This window comes from Arvicola amphibius, chromosome 6 (genome assembly GCF_903992535.2).
Source record: "Arvicola amphibius chromosome 6, mArvAmp1.2, whole genome shotgun sequence".
NCBI classification, from domain to species: domain Eukaryota; kingdom Metazoa; phylum Chordata; class Mammalia; order Rodentia; family Cricetidae; genus Arvicola; species Arvicola amphibius.
The window spans coordinates 20,274,686-20,290,148 of NC_052052.2; the positions used below are offsets into that span (position 1 = coordinate 20,274,686).

The 15,463-nt window shown below is 50.5% G+C and overlaps 1 protein-coding gene across 2 annotated transcripts; it reads left to right on the plus strand.

Annotated features, from left to right (window-relative positions):
• The first annotated feature begins 691 nt into the window (after positions 1 to 691).
• On the plus strand, positions 692 to 14,743 carry Rcc1 (regulator of chromosome condensation 1). 2 transcript variants are annotated; one of them, XM_038333416.1, is made up of 11 exons: positions 692 to 758; positions 6,623 to 6,704; positions 7,388 to 7,426; positions 8,401 to 8,588; positions 8,729 to 8,908; positions 9,450 to 9,546; positions 9,640 to 9,762; positions 11,320 to 11,475; positions 11,669 to 11,788; positions 12,086 to 12,238; positions 13,706 to 14,743. In XM_038333416.1, exons 2-11 carry the CDS (start codon positions 6,632 to 6,634, stop codon positions 13,879 to 13,881), a joined length of 1,305 nt encoding a protein of 434 aa, XP_038189344.1. In that variant the 5' UTR covers positions 692 to 758; positions 6,623 to 6,631; the 3' UTR covers positions 13,882 to 14,743. The 2 variants fall into 2 exon arrangements, with proteins under 2 accessions (XP_038189344.1, XP_038189345.1); XM_038333417.1 differs by lacking the exon at positions 7,388 to 7,426.
• Positions 14,744 to 15,463: the final 720 nt, after the last annotated feature.

Consider the following 15,463-nt stretch of genomic DNA (forward strand, 5'->3'; position numbering starts at 1 on the left):
AAGCAAATGTTACCCCTCCTGAACGCTTTTCCCACTTAGATTTAAATTAGAACCCCCCCCCTTTTTTTTTTTTTTGGTTTTTCGAGACAGGTTTCTCTGTGGCTTTGGAGCCTGTCCCGGCACTAGCTCTTGTAGACCAGGCTGGTCTCAAACAGACATCACCTGCCTCTGCCTCCCGAGTGCTGGGATTAAAGGCGTGCGCCACCACCGCTCAGCATATCCTAGCACTCAGGAGGCAGAGGCAGGCGGATCTCTGTGAGTTCCAGGACAGTCTGTTCTACAGAGCGAGTTCAAGGGCTACACAGAGAAACTCTGTCTCAACAAGACAAATCTGTTCCTGAGCCCTACCTACCTAGGTTGAAATCAGATGGCCCTGTATAGGTGACAGTTGGATTTTTCAGCCCTCAGATGGACACTTTGAGAACTAGAACCATCAACCTTGTTTTTGCTCCGTACAGATCTCACGCACCACATTTTCCCAAAAACACCAGGATGGTAGTAGTCTCCTGCTGGTTGTCAGTCCTCTGTCCCATTTTAAGGTCTGAAAAAAAAAAAAAAAAAAAAAAAAAAAAAGCACTGTAGTGGATAGAAACTGGGAGCACCCGGTCGCACTTCCCGCACTGGCCGCTAGGGGCCGCCCGGCTCTTTGTTTTCCTTTCTAGCCAGGGTCGCGGCCAGAGGCCCGCAGAGCGCATGCTCGGGGCAGTTCGCCGCCGGCCGCCGAGCGCCGGAGTTCCTTGTGGCAGTCCCGCACCGAGGTAGGTCGCGGGGATCCCCGGGGACCGGAAGCTGAGAGGGATACGGGGCCGCGTTGGGCCGAGGTCGCCAACCGCGTGGTGTAGCGCGGGGCAAGCTGCACGTGAATCCGGCCGGCCTGCGAGCGCGCGAGCTTCGGCCCGCGTGGGTCCCCGCCTATGCCGCGCACGGGCCGCACAGCCCCTTAGCCGCCGCGCTCCGGGCGCGCGCTCCGCCAGGCGGCGGGAGATTCAAACGGCTGGTGCGCGGCGGCCGGGGACGCGCGGGAGGCCGCCGGCGGGGTAGGAGCGGCAGCGTCCACAGACGATCGTCTACTCTTAACCCCATCAACCAACCGTGTGTCACCCTGTCGCTTGCTGCCTGTCGGTGCCGCGCTGCTCCTGAGCCAGTGGGGAACAATGGTGACAATGGCTGGCCTCCATGTTCTTTGCGGAGCGCCGGGGCTCCCTGGCGAGACTTGCGTGGTTCCACAGTTAGGGTCTCCCGGGATCAGCAAAGTATGTCCGTGGAACTCGAGCGTTGTTGCTGCCAAGTCTTTGGTCCATCAGAAATTAAGTCCTCCGACCACGTGTGGTCTGGCAGAAGTTGAGGGTATGAAATTCAAAAGCGGAAGCCTTTACCGGGCCTTGGAGGGTGGGGATAGCTTTCCAGGTGAAGTGACCCAATGGGGCTGACTTTGGGTAGTGAGGTTGTAATATGTTTTGGATAACACGGTCAGGTTAATCTAGACATGGGGCACAGCACATGCAACCCCTAGAAGTGTTTGGGGTCACAGATGTCAGTGGTGGAACTTCTGGGGAGGGTTGGAGTGGGTGTGGAGGACACAGAGAAGGCTCCTTCGCCCGAGAAGAGCATCCTAGTGGAGCTTGAGAAGATGAGTTAGACGTGACTCCCAAAGGTCTGGTTTGGGTCCCACTAGATCCTCTTAAGCCTTTGTTTCCTTACCTATAAAATGAACATAATATGTCCCAAAGCCAGTGGCTCTAACATCTGCCAGAAGCTGTGGCTCCTCTCTAGGGAAAAAGGAGATAACCCTAGGGAGTACCATACTTGCTGGACCTGGTAAGGAACTTCCTCATGTCAAGTGTACTAGCCCAGTTCCCAGCAGCACACAGCAGCAGCCTGCACAAACACTGCCTTCTCTCCTGGTAGCCTGTCCCACAAAGACATTCTGCAGCCCCAATGTCTGATTTGGGGGGGCGGGGGCGGTTGCCAGATACTCATGAAAATGGGGTTGTGGTGAGCTCATAGGGTCACAGAACTCCTGACTCCTGGTAGATTGCATAACCTGGTATACCTACCCCATTTGACTTGGCAGGTAAGGAAACAGGCTTGGAGCAGCTCCAGCTCAGGGGGGCTGTCCCTTGGGGCTTCATCTCAGCCATGAATGGCCCGCACACCTATTCCTGCCACGGGGACAAGTCTCAGCCCTTAGAGGGTCCTGCACTGTAACTTACTGGAAGTCGGCTCCTTTCTGGTTTTTATTTCCGAGTCTTGCTCGCCCTTCTGGTTTTTAAACCCCTTGAAGATGGATCCTGGGGCGTAAGTGGGAATGCAAGGATGGTGAAGGAGACAGGTGTTTGGGTTTCGGTTTTTATGTGGATGAGTGAATGTATGTCTGTGGACCACATGCATGCAGTGGCCCACGGGGGCCAGAAGAGGTTGTTGTGAGCAGCCTTTTGGGTTCTGGGCACCAAACCTGGGTCCTCTAGAAGAACAGCAACCAGTGCTGAGCCATCTCTCTAGCCCGGGCTATGCGTTAAAACAGTATAGGTCTCATTTTGTAGACCAAGCTAGCCTCAAATTTGTGGCAATCAGAAATCCTGCCTCTACCCACCACGCCCAACTAGGCTGCCCTTCCCCTGCCTTGCTTCTGGGTTTGTGCACACTGCCAGGTGCAGCAAGTAGACTTCCTGCAGTGCAGATGGAGAATGTCGGGGTACCTGAGGGTACCTCAGGATCTTTTCCTTGGCATTGGCTCCTCGAATTGTTCAGACTTAATCAGGAATCCTGAGATCTTGCTGTGTATCCTGGGTTGGTCTTGGTCAGCTTCCTAGGTTCTGGGATTATACAAACAGCACTTTTTTCCCCTTAAAAAAACTGAAGGCTGGGTGGTGGTGCACACCTTTAATCTCAGTACTCAGGAGGCAGAGGCAGGTGGGTCTCTGAGTTCGAGGCCAGGCTAGTCTACAGAGTGAGTGCCAGGACAGCCAGGGAAACCCTGTCTGGGTCCCTTTTCTGTCTCTCCTTTGCTGTTTGAATATGGGCGAGTAAACTTCTAGTTCTAAGCGTCAGCTCCCTCAGCCATGATAGAGGGGCAACACTGTCTTCAGCTTTTCTGAGTTGGGTTGAGTTTGTTGTGTGTCGTGTGCACGTGTTCATGTGAATGTGCATGAGGGCCTGACTGAGTGCATATGGAGGGCTGAGGTCGTCTTCCTTGATTGTGTTGTGCCTTCCTTTTGGAGACGGCATCTCACTGAACCACGAGTTCACTCATCAGGGTCTACTGGCTAGCCAGTGGGCTTCAGAGATGTGTGGACCCCACCGCATCCTGGCTTCTCTGCACTAGGGTTGTGGGAGTTCTGGGGTTCGGAACTCAGGTTCACATGCTTGCCCGGCAATCGCTTTACTGACCCAGTCTTCTCTGAAGCCCTTGGTTTGGTTTTTGAGACAGGCTATCCTCAATCTGACTGTGTGGCGGTGGGGGGGGGGGTGATCTTTATCTCACAAATGCCTGACTTCAGCTTGTTTTGAAAAGTAAGTTTTTGTACAGCAAAGATTCATGAGTTATTTTCTAGTTTCTTTGGGAGGGAATGATGGGTTAGAAGGGGAACAAGGGGTGACTTTTGTAATGATCTTACTTTCTTATTTATTTGTTTTTTTTTTTTTTTTTTTGGTTTTTTTTTTTTTTTTTTTTTTTTTTGGTTTTTCAAGACAGGGTTTCTCTGCAGCTTTAGAGCCTGTCCTGGAACTAGCTCTTGTAGACCAGGCTGGTCTTGAACTCACAGAGATCCGCCTGCCTCTGCCTCCCGAGTGCTGGGATTAAAGGCGTGCGCCACCACCACCCGGCTGTGATCTTACTTTTTTACTAGAATGGAAGCTCCATGTGTACAGGAAACAGGTTAGCCTCTGTCTTTGCATCTTAATCCAACCCTAGGCAATCCTGAATACTTGGGAGATGAGTATATTTGTGTCACTGCCTGCCTGCTGTGTGTGAGGGGCCTCCAGTCCCTGCCTGCTCTGTGCTAGGGACATCCAGTCCCAGCTTCTGTCCACCCTGACAGGTAGCAGATTGTTAATGGTTGAGCAAACCAGAGCCCTGGAAGATGAATTGAGTTCCAGTGACCCCAAAGAGCAGGCATTTAAGTGTGAGGAGAGGGGTTTCAAAGATGAAACTAGGAAGGGAGGGGATGCCATTGCTGGGAGAATGGAAATTGTGCAAAGTTCACAGTTGCCACCTCATGACAGAACTGGGCCAGCTACAACCCACACAGGCTCTGCAGGATCCTGACCTGTTTGGTCTCCTCCCTCTGAGTCAGAAGTCTCCGGCCTTCTGTTCACACCTTCCTAGTTGACAGCTGGGAAGCCTGAGGCCCAGGGTTGACTAGACCCCCCAGCAAACATGGAGAAGGGCCTGAGCTGTTCTTCCACTTGTTGCCTTGAGCAGTTTTCATTCCTGTCTGTCAGGTGAAGGACTGGTGACTCCAGTAGGTTTCTGTCTCAGTGTCATCTGGGGAAGACCCTGAAACACCACTGTCCCACCAGAATTAACTTATTGAGCAAGCTCTTACTCTTCGGCCATTTTTATTTATTTGTTGTTGTTATTATTAATTTATCATTGGCTTTCTTTTGGGGGTTTTGTTTGTTTTTTTAAGACAGGGTTTCTCTGTAGCTTTAGAGCCTGTTCTGGAACACTCCCTCTGTAGACCAGGCTGGCCTCGAACTCACAGAGATCCACCTGCCTCTGAGAGAAAGGCGTGCGCTATTACCGACCGGCCATGTTTGTTTTTAAGATTGGGTCTTTTTTTTTTTTTTTTTTTTTTTGGTTTTTCGAGACAGGGTTTCCCTGTAGTTTCTAGAGCCTGTCTTGGAGCTAGCTCTTGTAGACCAGGCTGGCCTCGAACTCAGAGATCTGCCTGCCTCTGCCTCCCGAGTGCTGGGATTAAAGGCGTGCGCCACCACCGCCAGGCCAAGATTGGGTCTTTCTATATAGCTTTGCCTGTTCTGGAGCTCACTGTGTAGACCAGGCTGGCTAGTCCAACTGCCTCTGCCACCTGAGTGCTGCGATTAAGACCCACCACTCCCAGCTCTGTCTATTTGTTGTAGTTTTTTGGGACAGGGTTTTTTTGTTTTGTTTTGTTTTTTCTTTTTCTTTTTTTTTTGGTCTGACTTTCCTGCAACTCATTACGGAGATCACACTGGCCTCAAACTCAGACCTACTTGACTGACTCCTGAATGCTGGAACTAAAGGTGTGCACCCAGCCCAGCTTAATTTAATTTAATTTTAATTAAAACTGGGGTGAAATCCAGAGCCTCAGAAACGATAAAAGAGCACTCTGCCAGTAAGCCACACCCCAGCAGTATGCACGTCAGCCACTCCTAGAATCACAGGCCTGTAAACTCAGCTCAGGTGTGGCCCTGGAGGAGCGGAGCTCAAGGCTGTTGGAAGCTACACTGTCTCCTGTTTCAAAGTAATAGGTAATAACAGCCAGATTGGTGGTGCTTGCCTTTAATCCCAGCACTCAGCACTCGGGAGGCAGAGGCAGGCAGATCTCTGTGAGTTCGAGGCCAACCTGATCTACAGATCGAATTACAGTACAGCCAGGGCTACACAGAGAAACCCTGTCTTGAAAAACAAAACAACCCCCCCCCCCAAAAAAAAAAAACACAAACAAAAAAATTAGTTAATACCAAGCTAAAATGGAGTCTTCAGACTGCTCAGTTTGGGTGTGAGGTGCTGATTCTGTTTTATGTGTTTCGTTGTTTCGCTTTATTTGGAGATTCAGTCTCCCTGTGTAGCATGGCTGACCCTGAATTAACTGTATAGACCAGAGATGCGCCTGCCTCTGCCTTCTGATTGAGTGCTAGGGTTAAGAGCATGAAGCACTCGTTTTGTTGTTTGTGTGTGTTTGAGACTGGCTGGCCTGGGATTTGGATGCTGCAATGCTAGGGTCATGCGTGGGCATCACACCTGGCTTCTGTCTGCTCTTCTTTGTCACAAGGAGCAAGTTCTGTTCAATAGATTTGTCTCTAAAAGTGTCACTTTTGATGGCTTCCTGCCATTCCATCATGTATATTCTACCTGTGTAGCCAGCTGACCCTCTGCCCACACAGTCCTAGTGCTGAGAGTACAGACATGTGCCGCAGGCCCAATTTATGTAGTGCTGGGATTTGAACCAGGATCAGACATGAAGCTTGGGCATTTTCCCACCAGGCTGGGTATATCCCCAGCCCTTAGTCCACTACTATTAATCGAATGGTTTGCTCACTACCCCCACCCCTAGCCCCGTGTTATCAGCAGCAGAGAATATTTGTGAGCTCAGTTATTATCCACTGATACACTCAGCAGTTCTGGGGTAGGTGCTGGGAGGTGTTAACTTCTGGGTGACTCCTTACTTTTTAGGGTTTTTGGGGTTTTGGTTTTTTTGAGGCAGGGTTTCTCTGTGAAACCATCCTGGCTATCCTGGAACTCACTCTGTAGACCAGGCTGGCCTTGGACCTACAGAGATCCACTTGCCTCTGCTTCCTGAGTGCTGGGATTAAAGGCATGCACCACCACCCCCTGGCACTGTTTAGGGTTTTTGATAAATATTACACAGAAAGATGTTTGTGATTCTGACATGTAGTATTTGGCTGGGCTTTTCAGGACAGGAAGATGCCACCCAAGCGCATAGCTAAGAGAAGGTCACCCCCAGAAGATGCCATCCCCAAAAGCAAGAAGGTGAAAGGTAAGCTGACCTTGTCCCTTTCTGGCTCTGAGAGGTCTCAGAACAAACAGTGAACTCTCTGGGTCCATGCTCCTTCCTCCCTGGCTGGAAGCTCTGAGGGCTTAGATGTCTAGGGGCCCCTGCTCAGCGGAGGTCCTCGTGCATCTCCCCCAGTCCGACCCTGTAGCAGTCAGCAGAGAGGCCTAAGCCAAGGCCTGGCAGAGAGCACTGGGGCAGTGTTGTCAGAAAAAGAAAACCCCAGATCCTAGGACTTGGCCCCAGGCAAATGCACTATGGTTTGTTCTGTCTATGACACTTTGATTTCCTCCGCTGATGGTGGGAAAGTCCTTGGCCTTAGGACCCTTTGCTCTAACCTGACAGCTTGAAAGCCTGAGGCTCTTGGATCTGCTGGGCTTTCAGAGTTGGGTCAGGTCCTAGCTCTGCCACTTTCTCGTGTGTAACCATAGGCTATCACTTAATCTGGCTTAGGGTGAGTTTCCCTTGGTAGAATGGAGATGAGACTCCACCAGCCTGTCTGAGTCATTGAGGATTAGATGAGGTAATGTCCCAACTTCGTTTGAGGGACCTGTCCTATAATTTTTCTTTCCTACAACCCCAGAGTGTGGCGAAGACAAGAGAAATTGACCCCTAGCATGGGAGGGAGGAGCGTAGACACATGCTCAGACAGTGTCTGTTTTTTGCAGACCCTCGTAACCGCGGTCCTGCCGCCCGCTCCCGCCAAGGTGCCCGTGGGCCAAACCCAACTGACCCGAAAACCCAACCAGATGGCTCCCTGCCTGGTGCAGCCTCTGTGCATCCGCAGTGGCCCTGGCAGCTGAGGTCACACCCCTGGGGAAGGGACTGGATACCATTGACTGAAGGGCTATGGCAGGTTTCCATTGGCTGCCAGAAGGCTTTGCACTACCCACTGGTTGGCCCACATCTCTCTGCAAATGCACCTGTGGGTTCTTACTGTGCCTTCCTGTTCCTCTGAAGCTGTCACTGTGCTGCTCATGCTGGCAAAAGGGGTAGTCTCCTTTCCTCCTTGTTTGGGAATTGGAAATCTGGTCTGGGGGTGGAGGGCCATTAAGATAGAGGCTGTTAAGTGGTGTAACCCAGGAAGTTGCCCTGTGTTCATTGCAAACTCTGCTAATTAGCTTTATGAGCCTGAGTAGGCTCTGATCCATGTCCTGTAAAAAAACAGTGTCTTTGACATTTGATGTTTGCTTGAGACAGAATAGTCCTGGCTATCCTGGAACTCACTTTGTAACCCAGGCTGGCATTGAACTCCCAGAGATTTTGCTGCCTCTGCCTTCAAGGGCTGGGATTAAAGGCTTGCGCCACCTGGCAACAGCTAGGGGTCTTCTAAATACGGGAGGCCTGCAGAGCCAGCTAATGTTGGTAGAGCAAGCAGTCAGTGAAAGGTTGGCACTATGAGTCCACATCTGTGGCATGGTCTCGGCAGGAGACCATCTTGTAGCCTCACTGCCGGTGTGCCCTGCCCACTGACATCCATTTCACTGTGGAGAGAATGTCGGCTTGGGTTTTAATCCTCACAAACCCTATGAGACAGATCCCCTCGTCATCCTCGTTCACAGATGAGGACACTTAGGTTTTCTTATCGATAGCCTGTTGGCAGAGCAAGGGCTTGAACCCCAGGTGTGCCCTCTGCTGCCTTCATCCTGCACACTCAGGTGCCGTCTTCTCCACCCTTCAGTCTCGCACAGGTCCCACAACACAGAACCAGGCTTGGTGCTGACACTGGGCCAGGGCGACGTGGGCCAGCTGGGGCTGGGTGAGAGTGTGCTGGAGAGGAAGAAGCCGGCCTTGGTACCCCTTCTACAAGATGTTGTGCAGGCTGAGGCCGGGGGCATGCACACTGTGTGTCTGAGCCAAAGTGGCCAGGTAGGTCAGAGGGTTGGGACTGGTGGGATGGGGTCTGCCTGGGCACAGGGGTGTGGGGCAGGACCTGGCTGTAGAGCAAGGAGTAGCCTGAATGAGTAGGCCGCAGAGCAGACTGTGCTAATACCACACCCTGGGCACAGGTTTACTCTTTCGGCTGCAATGATGAGGGTGCCCTGGGAAGGGACACATCGGTCGAGGGCTCAGAGATGGTCCCTGGGAAAGTGGAACTGCAGGAGAAGGTGGTACAAGTGTCAGCAGGAGACAGTCACACGGCAGCCCTTACCGAAGATGGCCGTGTCTTCCTCTGGGGCTCTTTCCGGGTAAGACTGGGTCTGGAGAATTGTGGGGGGAGGGGGGCAGTAGGCAAAATTAATACAGGATGCCCGGTGGTTCACGACAGTTTCTTTGCGTAGCCCTGGCTTGTAGAGCAGGTTAGCCTCAAACTCAAGGAGATCTATCTGCCTGTCTCTGCCTCCCACAATGCTAGGATTAAAGGCTTGCGCCACCACCTCCTTGTTTATTGTAAACATTTTTATAGAGAACTTTTCAACACAGAAATACTCAGAATAGTGTATTGTACCTCTGTCTTGCCCTGCTGCTTCAACAATTAATTGGCTTTAGGCAGATTGGTTTGCCTCTACTCACGGTTTTCTCCTCGCTTGCTCTAGCACAGTTCCCAGACTGGGGATACTGTCAGTCTTCAGGATGTCCATATGTGGCCGGGAGCCTGCCTGTCTCACTGCCCACATCTGCTGCCACTTACGTCCTTTACCAGGCAACTGCCATGGCCTCAGCAAGCCTGGGCTTGGCTGTTACAGAGCAACAGGACTGGCTGCCTCAGTCTCTGTCCCTCCTTTGTAGGATAATAATGGTGTGATTGGGTTGTTGGAGCCCATGAAGAAAAGCATGGTGCCTGTTCAAGTGCAGCTGGACGCACCTGTGGTAAAGGTAGCCTCAGGTGAGTGTTGGGCGCACTGGGCTGGAGCGAGGACAGCTCAGCCTTGGTTCTTACAGACAAGCCCTTCATCTTCTGCCTTCCTCTCATCTTTAGGGAACGACCACTTAGTGATGCTGACAACTGATGGAGACCTCTACACCTTGGGTTGTGGGGAGCAGGGTCAGCTGGGGCGTGTTCCTGAGCTATTTGCCAACCGAGGTGGCCGCCAGGGCCTTGGTAAGTGGCTTTGGTACCTCCAGTGGGATGATTTAGTAAACCATCCCCTGGCAGAAGTAAAAAGTGGGAATTGTAGCTGGAGATCTTCATCTCGCCTGGTCTCCCAGTTGCTTTTAAAATAACCATCCAGGGCTGGAGAGATGGCTCAGTGGTTAAGAGCATTGACTGCTCTTCCAGAGGTTCTGAGTTCAATTCCCAGCAACCACATGGTGGCTCACAACCATCTGTAATGAGGTCTGCTGCCTTCTTCTGGCCTTCAGGCATATACACAGACAGAATATTGTATACATAATAAATAAATAAATATTTTTAAAAAAATAAAATAACCATCCAGAGGTATACTAGTAATTACATACTGTTTGGCCTATTAGCTCAGGTTATTAGTAACTAGCTCTTACATCTTAGATTAACCCATTTCTATTAGCTTATGTTTGACTGAGAGGCTCTTGGCTTGTTGTCTCAGGTCTTGCTTCTATGGTGTCTGCTGGCATCTCCTTCAACTCTGCCTTTTTCTCTGTATTCAGTTTGACTTTTCCTGCCTAACTGTAATCTGAAAGCAGCTTTTTTATTAACCATTGGTAATAAAACATATTGACAGCATACAGAGGGGCATCCCACATCCCAGGAGGGATTCTGTTGAGGGTTATATCCTGTGCACTTCCAGTGTTCCTTAAGAACTCAGGCTGGGCAGTGGTGACACACACCTTTAATCCTAGCACTTGAGAGGCAGAGGTCGACAGACCTGTGAGTTCAAGGCTAGCCTGATCTACAGAGCAAGTTCCAAGAGAGCCAGGGCTACACAGAAACACTACCCACTACCTCAAAAAAAAAAAAAAAAAAAAAGGCTTTAAGGTGGAATGGTTGGTGGCAAATACCTTTAATCCCATCAGTCAGCAAGCAGAGGAATGTGGGTCTCGGTCTCTGTGAGTTTGAGGCCAGCCTGGTATACATAGTTCTAGGCCAGCCAGTAAATAATGAGGCCCTCTCAAAAAGAGTGGGGGCACTGGAGAGATGGCACAGTGAATAAGAGCACTGGCTGTTCTTCCAGAGGACCTAGGTTCAATTCTCAGCACCCACATGACAGTTCACAACTCTGTAACTCCAGCTTCAGGGGAATCTGACACCTTCACACCAATGCACATAAAATAAATTTAAATTATTTTACACGGGGATGTGGGGACCCTTAGACTTTGAAGGCTGTCTCCTTACCTCTAGCCGCCCAGCCCACTCCTGTTGGCTACTGTGAAGAGAGCAGTGACTTAATCAGGAAGATGCCTGGTACTCAAGTTCCACTCAAGCTTTTCTTCTCGTCACTGCTAAAAATGTGACCCGGCAGCCGGGCGGTGGTGGCACATGCCTTTAGAGCCAGGGCTGTTACACAGAGAAACTCTGTCTCGAAAAACCAAAAAGAAAAAGAACATTGGCCCTGCGTTTGCACTCCATTGGCCTAAGTTATCTCTTCCGTTAAAAGAATGGCCCTGCTCCATTTCTCGGACTTTTGTGGAAGAGAAAACCCCCTGGGTCTGTCATTGATCCTGGCTTCCTCTTTCCTTCCAGAGCGACTCCTGGTCCCCAAGTGTGTGCTGCTGAAATCCAGGGGAAGTCGGGGCCGTGTGCGCTTCCAGGATGCCTTTTGTGGTGCCTATTTCACTTTTGCCATCTCCCGTGAGGGCCATGTCTATGGCTTTGGCCTCTCCAACTATCACCAGCTTGGTGAGTACTGGCCATAGCATCAGACTGCATTCAACCTTGGTTCCAGCTCTAGCTTTTGAACTTCGCTTTTGCTTTGTGGGGTACCTGATCCCTCAGAGCTATGGTGTAAGGTGGCATTTCTGTGGAAGGGTGGGTGTGGCCTTTCTGAGGACAGTGATGGAAGCTTCTGGAACACCTTCACCCTTGACAACAGGAACTCCAGGCACTGGATCTTGCTTCATTCCTCAGAACTTGACATCCTTCAAGAATTCCACCAAGTCCTGGGTGGGCTTCTCGGGTGGCCAGCACCATACAGTCTGCATGGATTCAGAAGGTAGGTCACCCAAGTTCTTCTGCATGGGACACAGTAGTCCCTGATACAGCCAGCGCCCTAGGATTATGATTTGGGTCAGACATAGATTGCATCTGTGAGGGTTATCCTGGTACTTCAGAGTGGGAACACCCTCGGGGTTTGTGTAGAGCATCTTCTAGCTCCCACCCCCAGATGGAGAAAAGGCCCTGAGACCTCACCTGAGATCTGACCCTCAAGAGCATGGGGACTCAGTCAGTGTGCTGTCTGTTTTACTTGGGATATGCCCCTGCTGATACTCACCTTCTCCTTATCCCACAGGAAAAGCATACAGCCTGGGCAGAGCTGAGTACGGGCGGCTAGGCCTTGGGGAGGGTGCTGAGGAGAAGAGCATGCCCACCCTCATTCCCCGGCTGCCTGTCGTCTCCTCAGTGGCCTGCGGGGCTTCTGTGGGCTATGCTGTGTCCAAGGATGGTGAGTGGGGCTCCTCAGATCTGGTATGGTTGGAGCCTGGGGAGCACGATTCCTAGCATGTTCCTCAAGTTGTCTTGGAGATGACTGTGCTTTGCCACTGACTCTCAGGAACCCTGGAGTATTTTGTTTTGGCATTTCGATTTTGAGACAGGGTCTCTCTCACCGTGTAGACCAGGCTGGCCTGGAACTCAGAGATTCGCCTGTCCCTATCTCTGCCTTCGTCTTGAATGGAATGGGTGTTGAGATCACAGGCATGTGCCCCATCATGCTAGACTTAATGTAATGATTCTTTTCCTGCCCTGCCAGCCAGTTCTCAAATAATGGCACAGAGACTTTTTATTAATTATGAAAGCTTGGCCCATAGCTTAGGCTTGTTTCTGACTAGCTGTTATAACTTAAATTTACCCATTAATAGTCTACATTCTATCATATGGTGTGACATCTCTTTTATCTTTTTTTTTTTTTTTTTTTTTTTTTTGGTTTTTCGAGACAGGGTTTCTCTGTGGCTTTAGAGCCTGTCCTGGAACTAGCTCTTGTAGACCAGGCTGGCCTCGAGCTCACAGAGATCCGTCTGCCTCTGCCTCCCGAGTGCTGGGATTAAAGGCATGCGCCACCACCGCCTGGCCACATCTCTTTTATCTTATACCTCCTATTTTCTCTGCGTTTATCCTGGCACCCTTTCACACCTAGATTCCTCCCCTTCCTTTCTCTCTCTGGAAATCCTGCCTTTACCTCCTGACTAGCTATTGGCTGTTCAGCTTTTTTTTTTATGCTAATCACTGCCATGCTTCTTCACACAGTATATAAGTATCCCACAACACAACACATTTTTTTTATGTTTATGTTGTTTTGTTTGCATATATGTTTATATACTATGTATGTGCTTGGTGCCTGCAGAGGCCAGGAGTGGGCATTAGATCCCCTGGGACTGGAATTACTCACGGTTGTGAGCTGCCATGTGGGTCCTGGCTAGTCCAGCAGAAAAGGATGTGGGCATATAGCAGCCAAAGCACAGAAAGAGGTACACAGCCAGGGACCCTCCAGAATTCAGGCTGGCAGCAGTGCTTGTCCAGAGGCAGAGGCAAGCACATCACTTGAGTTTGAGGTTAGCCTTGTCTACATAGTGAGTTCTGGGCTAGCCAGGGCTACATAGTGAGACCTTATCTTAAAAAAAAAATTAAAAAACACCACCCAGAGGGTGGCATATCAAACCCAGGAGCATCTTAATTAGTCTTAAAAGGTGACTGGTTCAAGGAACAGGGATTTAGGATGTAGCCTCCTATGGTGCTATGCTCTGGAGTAGGGAGAATGCAGTGGGGGAGCAATCTCCTCAGCTCTTCCAAGCTCCTTTGAACTCTTGGGCTGGCGCCTTGCCAGACTGCTATTGGTCAAGGCCATGTATCTCTTGGTGTGGCAAGGCAGGCCTGGGGACCTCAAAGACAGCTGCCTCTTTTCTATCCCTTCTAGGTCGTGTTTTTGCCTGGGGCATGGGCACCAACTACCAGCTGGGAACTGGGCAAGATGAAGATGTCTGGAGCCCTGTGGAAATGACTGGCAAACAGCTAGAGAACCGTGTGGTCTTAAGTGTGTCCAGCGGGGGCCAGCACACAGTCTTATTAGTTAAGGACAAGGAACAGAGCTGATGAAGTCTTTGTGGGCCTGGCTTCTGGCCCCCAACCCAGCTTCACAGAACAGGAAAACAGCCAGCGACAGATTCCAGAAGGCCCCTCCCCAGCCCCGAGCAGCTATCATCTCCTGTCTTTTCCCGTCACCGCAGCAGAGCCCTTTTCTTCTGTTTCGTCCTCTTTTCTAGAATCATCCTGGGACTTGCAGGATGAGGGAGGATGGGAAGGGGTCTCGGAAGGAACTTTGCTTACCTTAGACTTTCGTCATTAGACCTTTCCCTTCACTGCTCTGCCTCCTGTGGTCGTCGTAGGCCCATTGCCTGCAGAGCCCGAAACTTCCTGCCCACACGCTGAAAAGTTGGGAACTCCATCAGGCCCCCTTCCCCTGTGCCAATTTTTATTCCTGACACTAGCTTACAAGGAGACGGGTGGCACAGTCGCCAGATCCAGTTGTCATGGACCATGCCTGGGGAGATCTGGACAAAGGCTTTACAAGGCTGTGGGTGACCCTAAGCCAAAGATCTGCCTCTAAACAGGTGTTCATGGGCAAAAAGAGTGACCCATTTGAAAAAAATCCAACTAGCTTGCCCAAAAGCACAAAGCACCCACTGTGTCTTGGGCATTGCCTGTGCATTGCCCATCCAGTCGGCCTTTCTGTCACAGGACTGGAAAGCCTCACTGGGGGCTCTGCTAGGCAGTCAAGGCGAGTATTGGGCAGGGGTGGGGTTGGAGGCCAAAGCTTGGAGGGGCAGAGGCTGGTCCTATGAAAAGGAGGTAACAGTGGCTGAGAAGATAGTTTTGATTTTTTTTTAATTATAAAATATTTTGGAGGGGGGAGTGAAATCTTTTAACACTTTGAATAAATTTAGAGTTTTTTAAAGTGGGCTCTTTGTTTTATTCAGGTTCCCCGGGGTTGTTTTGTTGTCCTAAAAGGAGCACCTGCCATGTGCCAGGCATGATGAAGAGGGCAGGGTAAACATGCCTGTGGGCCAACTGTCAAGGTTGTGGCCAACACAGCTGTTCGAAGTCTGGAAAGCCAAGAGGTGAATGGATAGTTATGCAGTAGGAACTACTACAGTTTCTTCATGATTGTGATGCATAAGAGAGATGGGATAGGGTTTTTGTTGTTTTTTTTTTTTTTTTTTGGTTTTTCGAGACAGGGTTTCTCTGTGGCTTTGGAGCCTGTCCTGGAACTAGCTCTTGTAGACCAGGCTGGTCTCGAACTCACAGAGATCCGCCTGCCTCTGCTTCCCAAGTGCTGGGATTAAAGGCGTGTGCCACCACCGCCCGGCAGGGTTTTTGTTGTTATTGTGTTCTCACTGTAGCCCAGGATGGCCTACTGAACCTCCTGTCCTTAGCCTCCTGAGTGCTGAGATGGAACTTTCTTTAAACTCGTTTATTTTATTTGCATTGGTGTTTTGCCTTCATGTCTGTCTGTGTGAGGATGTCAGTTCCCCTGGAACTGGAGTCACAGACTGCTGTGAGCTTCCATGTGCTTGCTTGCTGGGAATTGACCCCGGGTCCTTTGGAAGAACCATTGAGCCATCTCCAGCCCCTGGGATGGGAAAATATTTTTGTTTTGGTTTTGGCAGGAATTTAC

Bases quoted from the DNA above. Each gene is read 5' to 3' on its own strand.
- Rcc1 (XM_038333416.1), top strand. From the start codon at position 6,632: ATGCCACCCAAGCGCATAGCTAAGAGAAGGTCACCCCCAGAAGATGCC. The intron at 7,427-8,400 runs GTGCCCGTGGGC...TCCACCCTTCAG, and splicing joins TGCCGCCCGCTCCCGCCAAG to TCTCGCACAGGTCCCACAAC. The intron at 9,547-9,639 runs GTGAGTGTTGGG...TCTCATCTTTAG, and splicing joins TGTGGTAAAGGTAGCCTCAG to GGAACGACCACTTAGTGATG.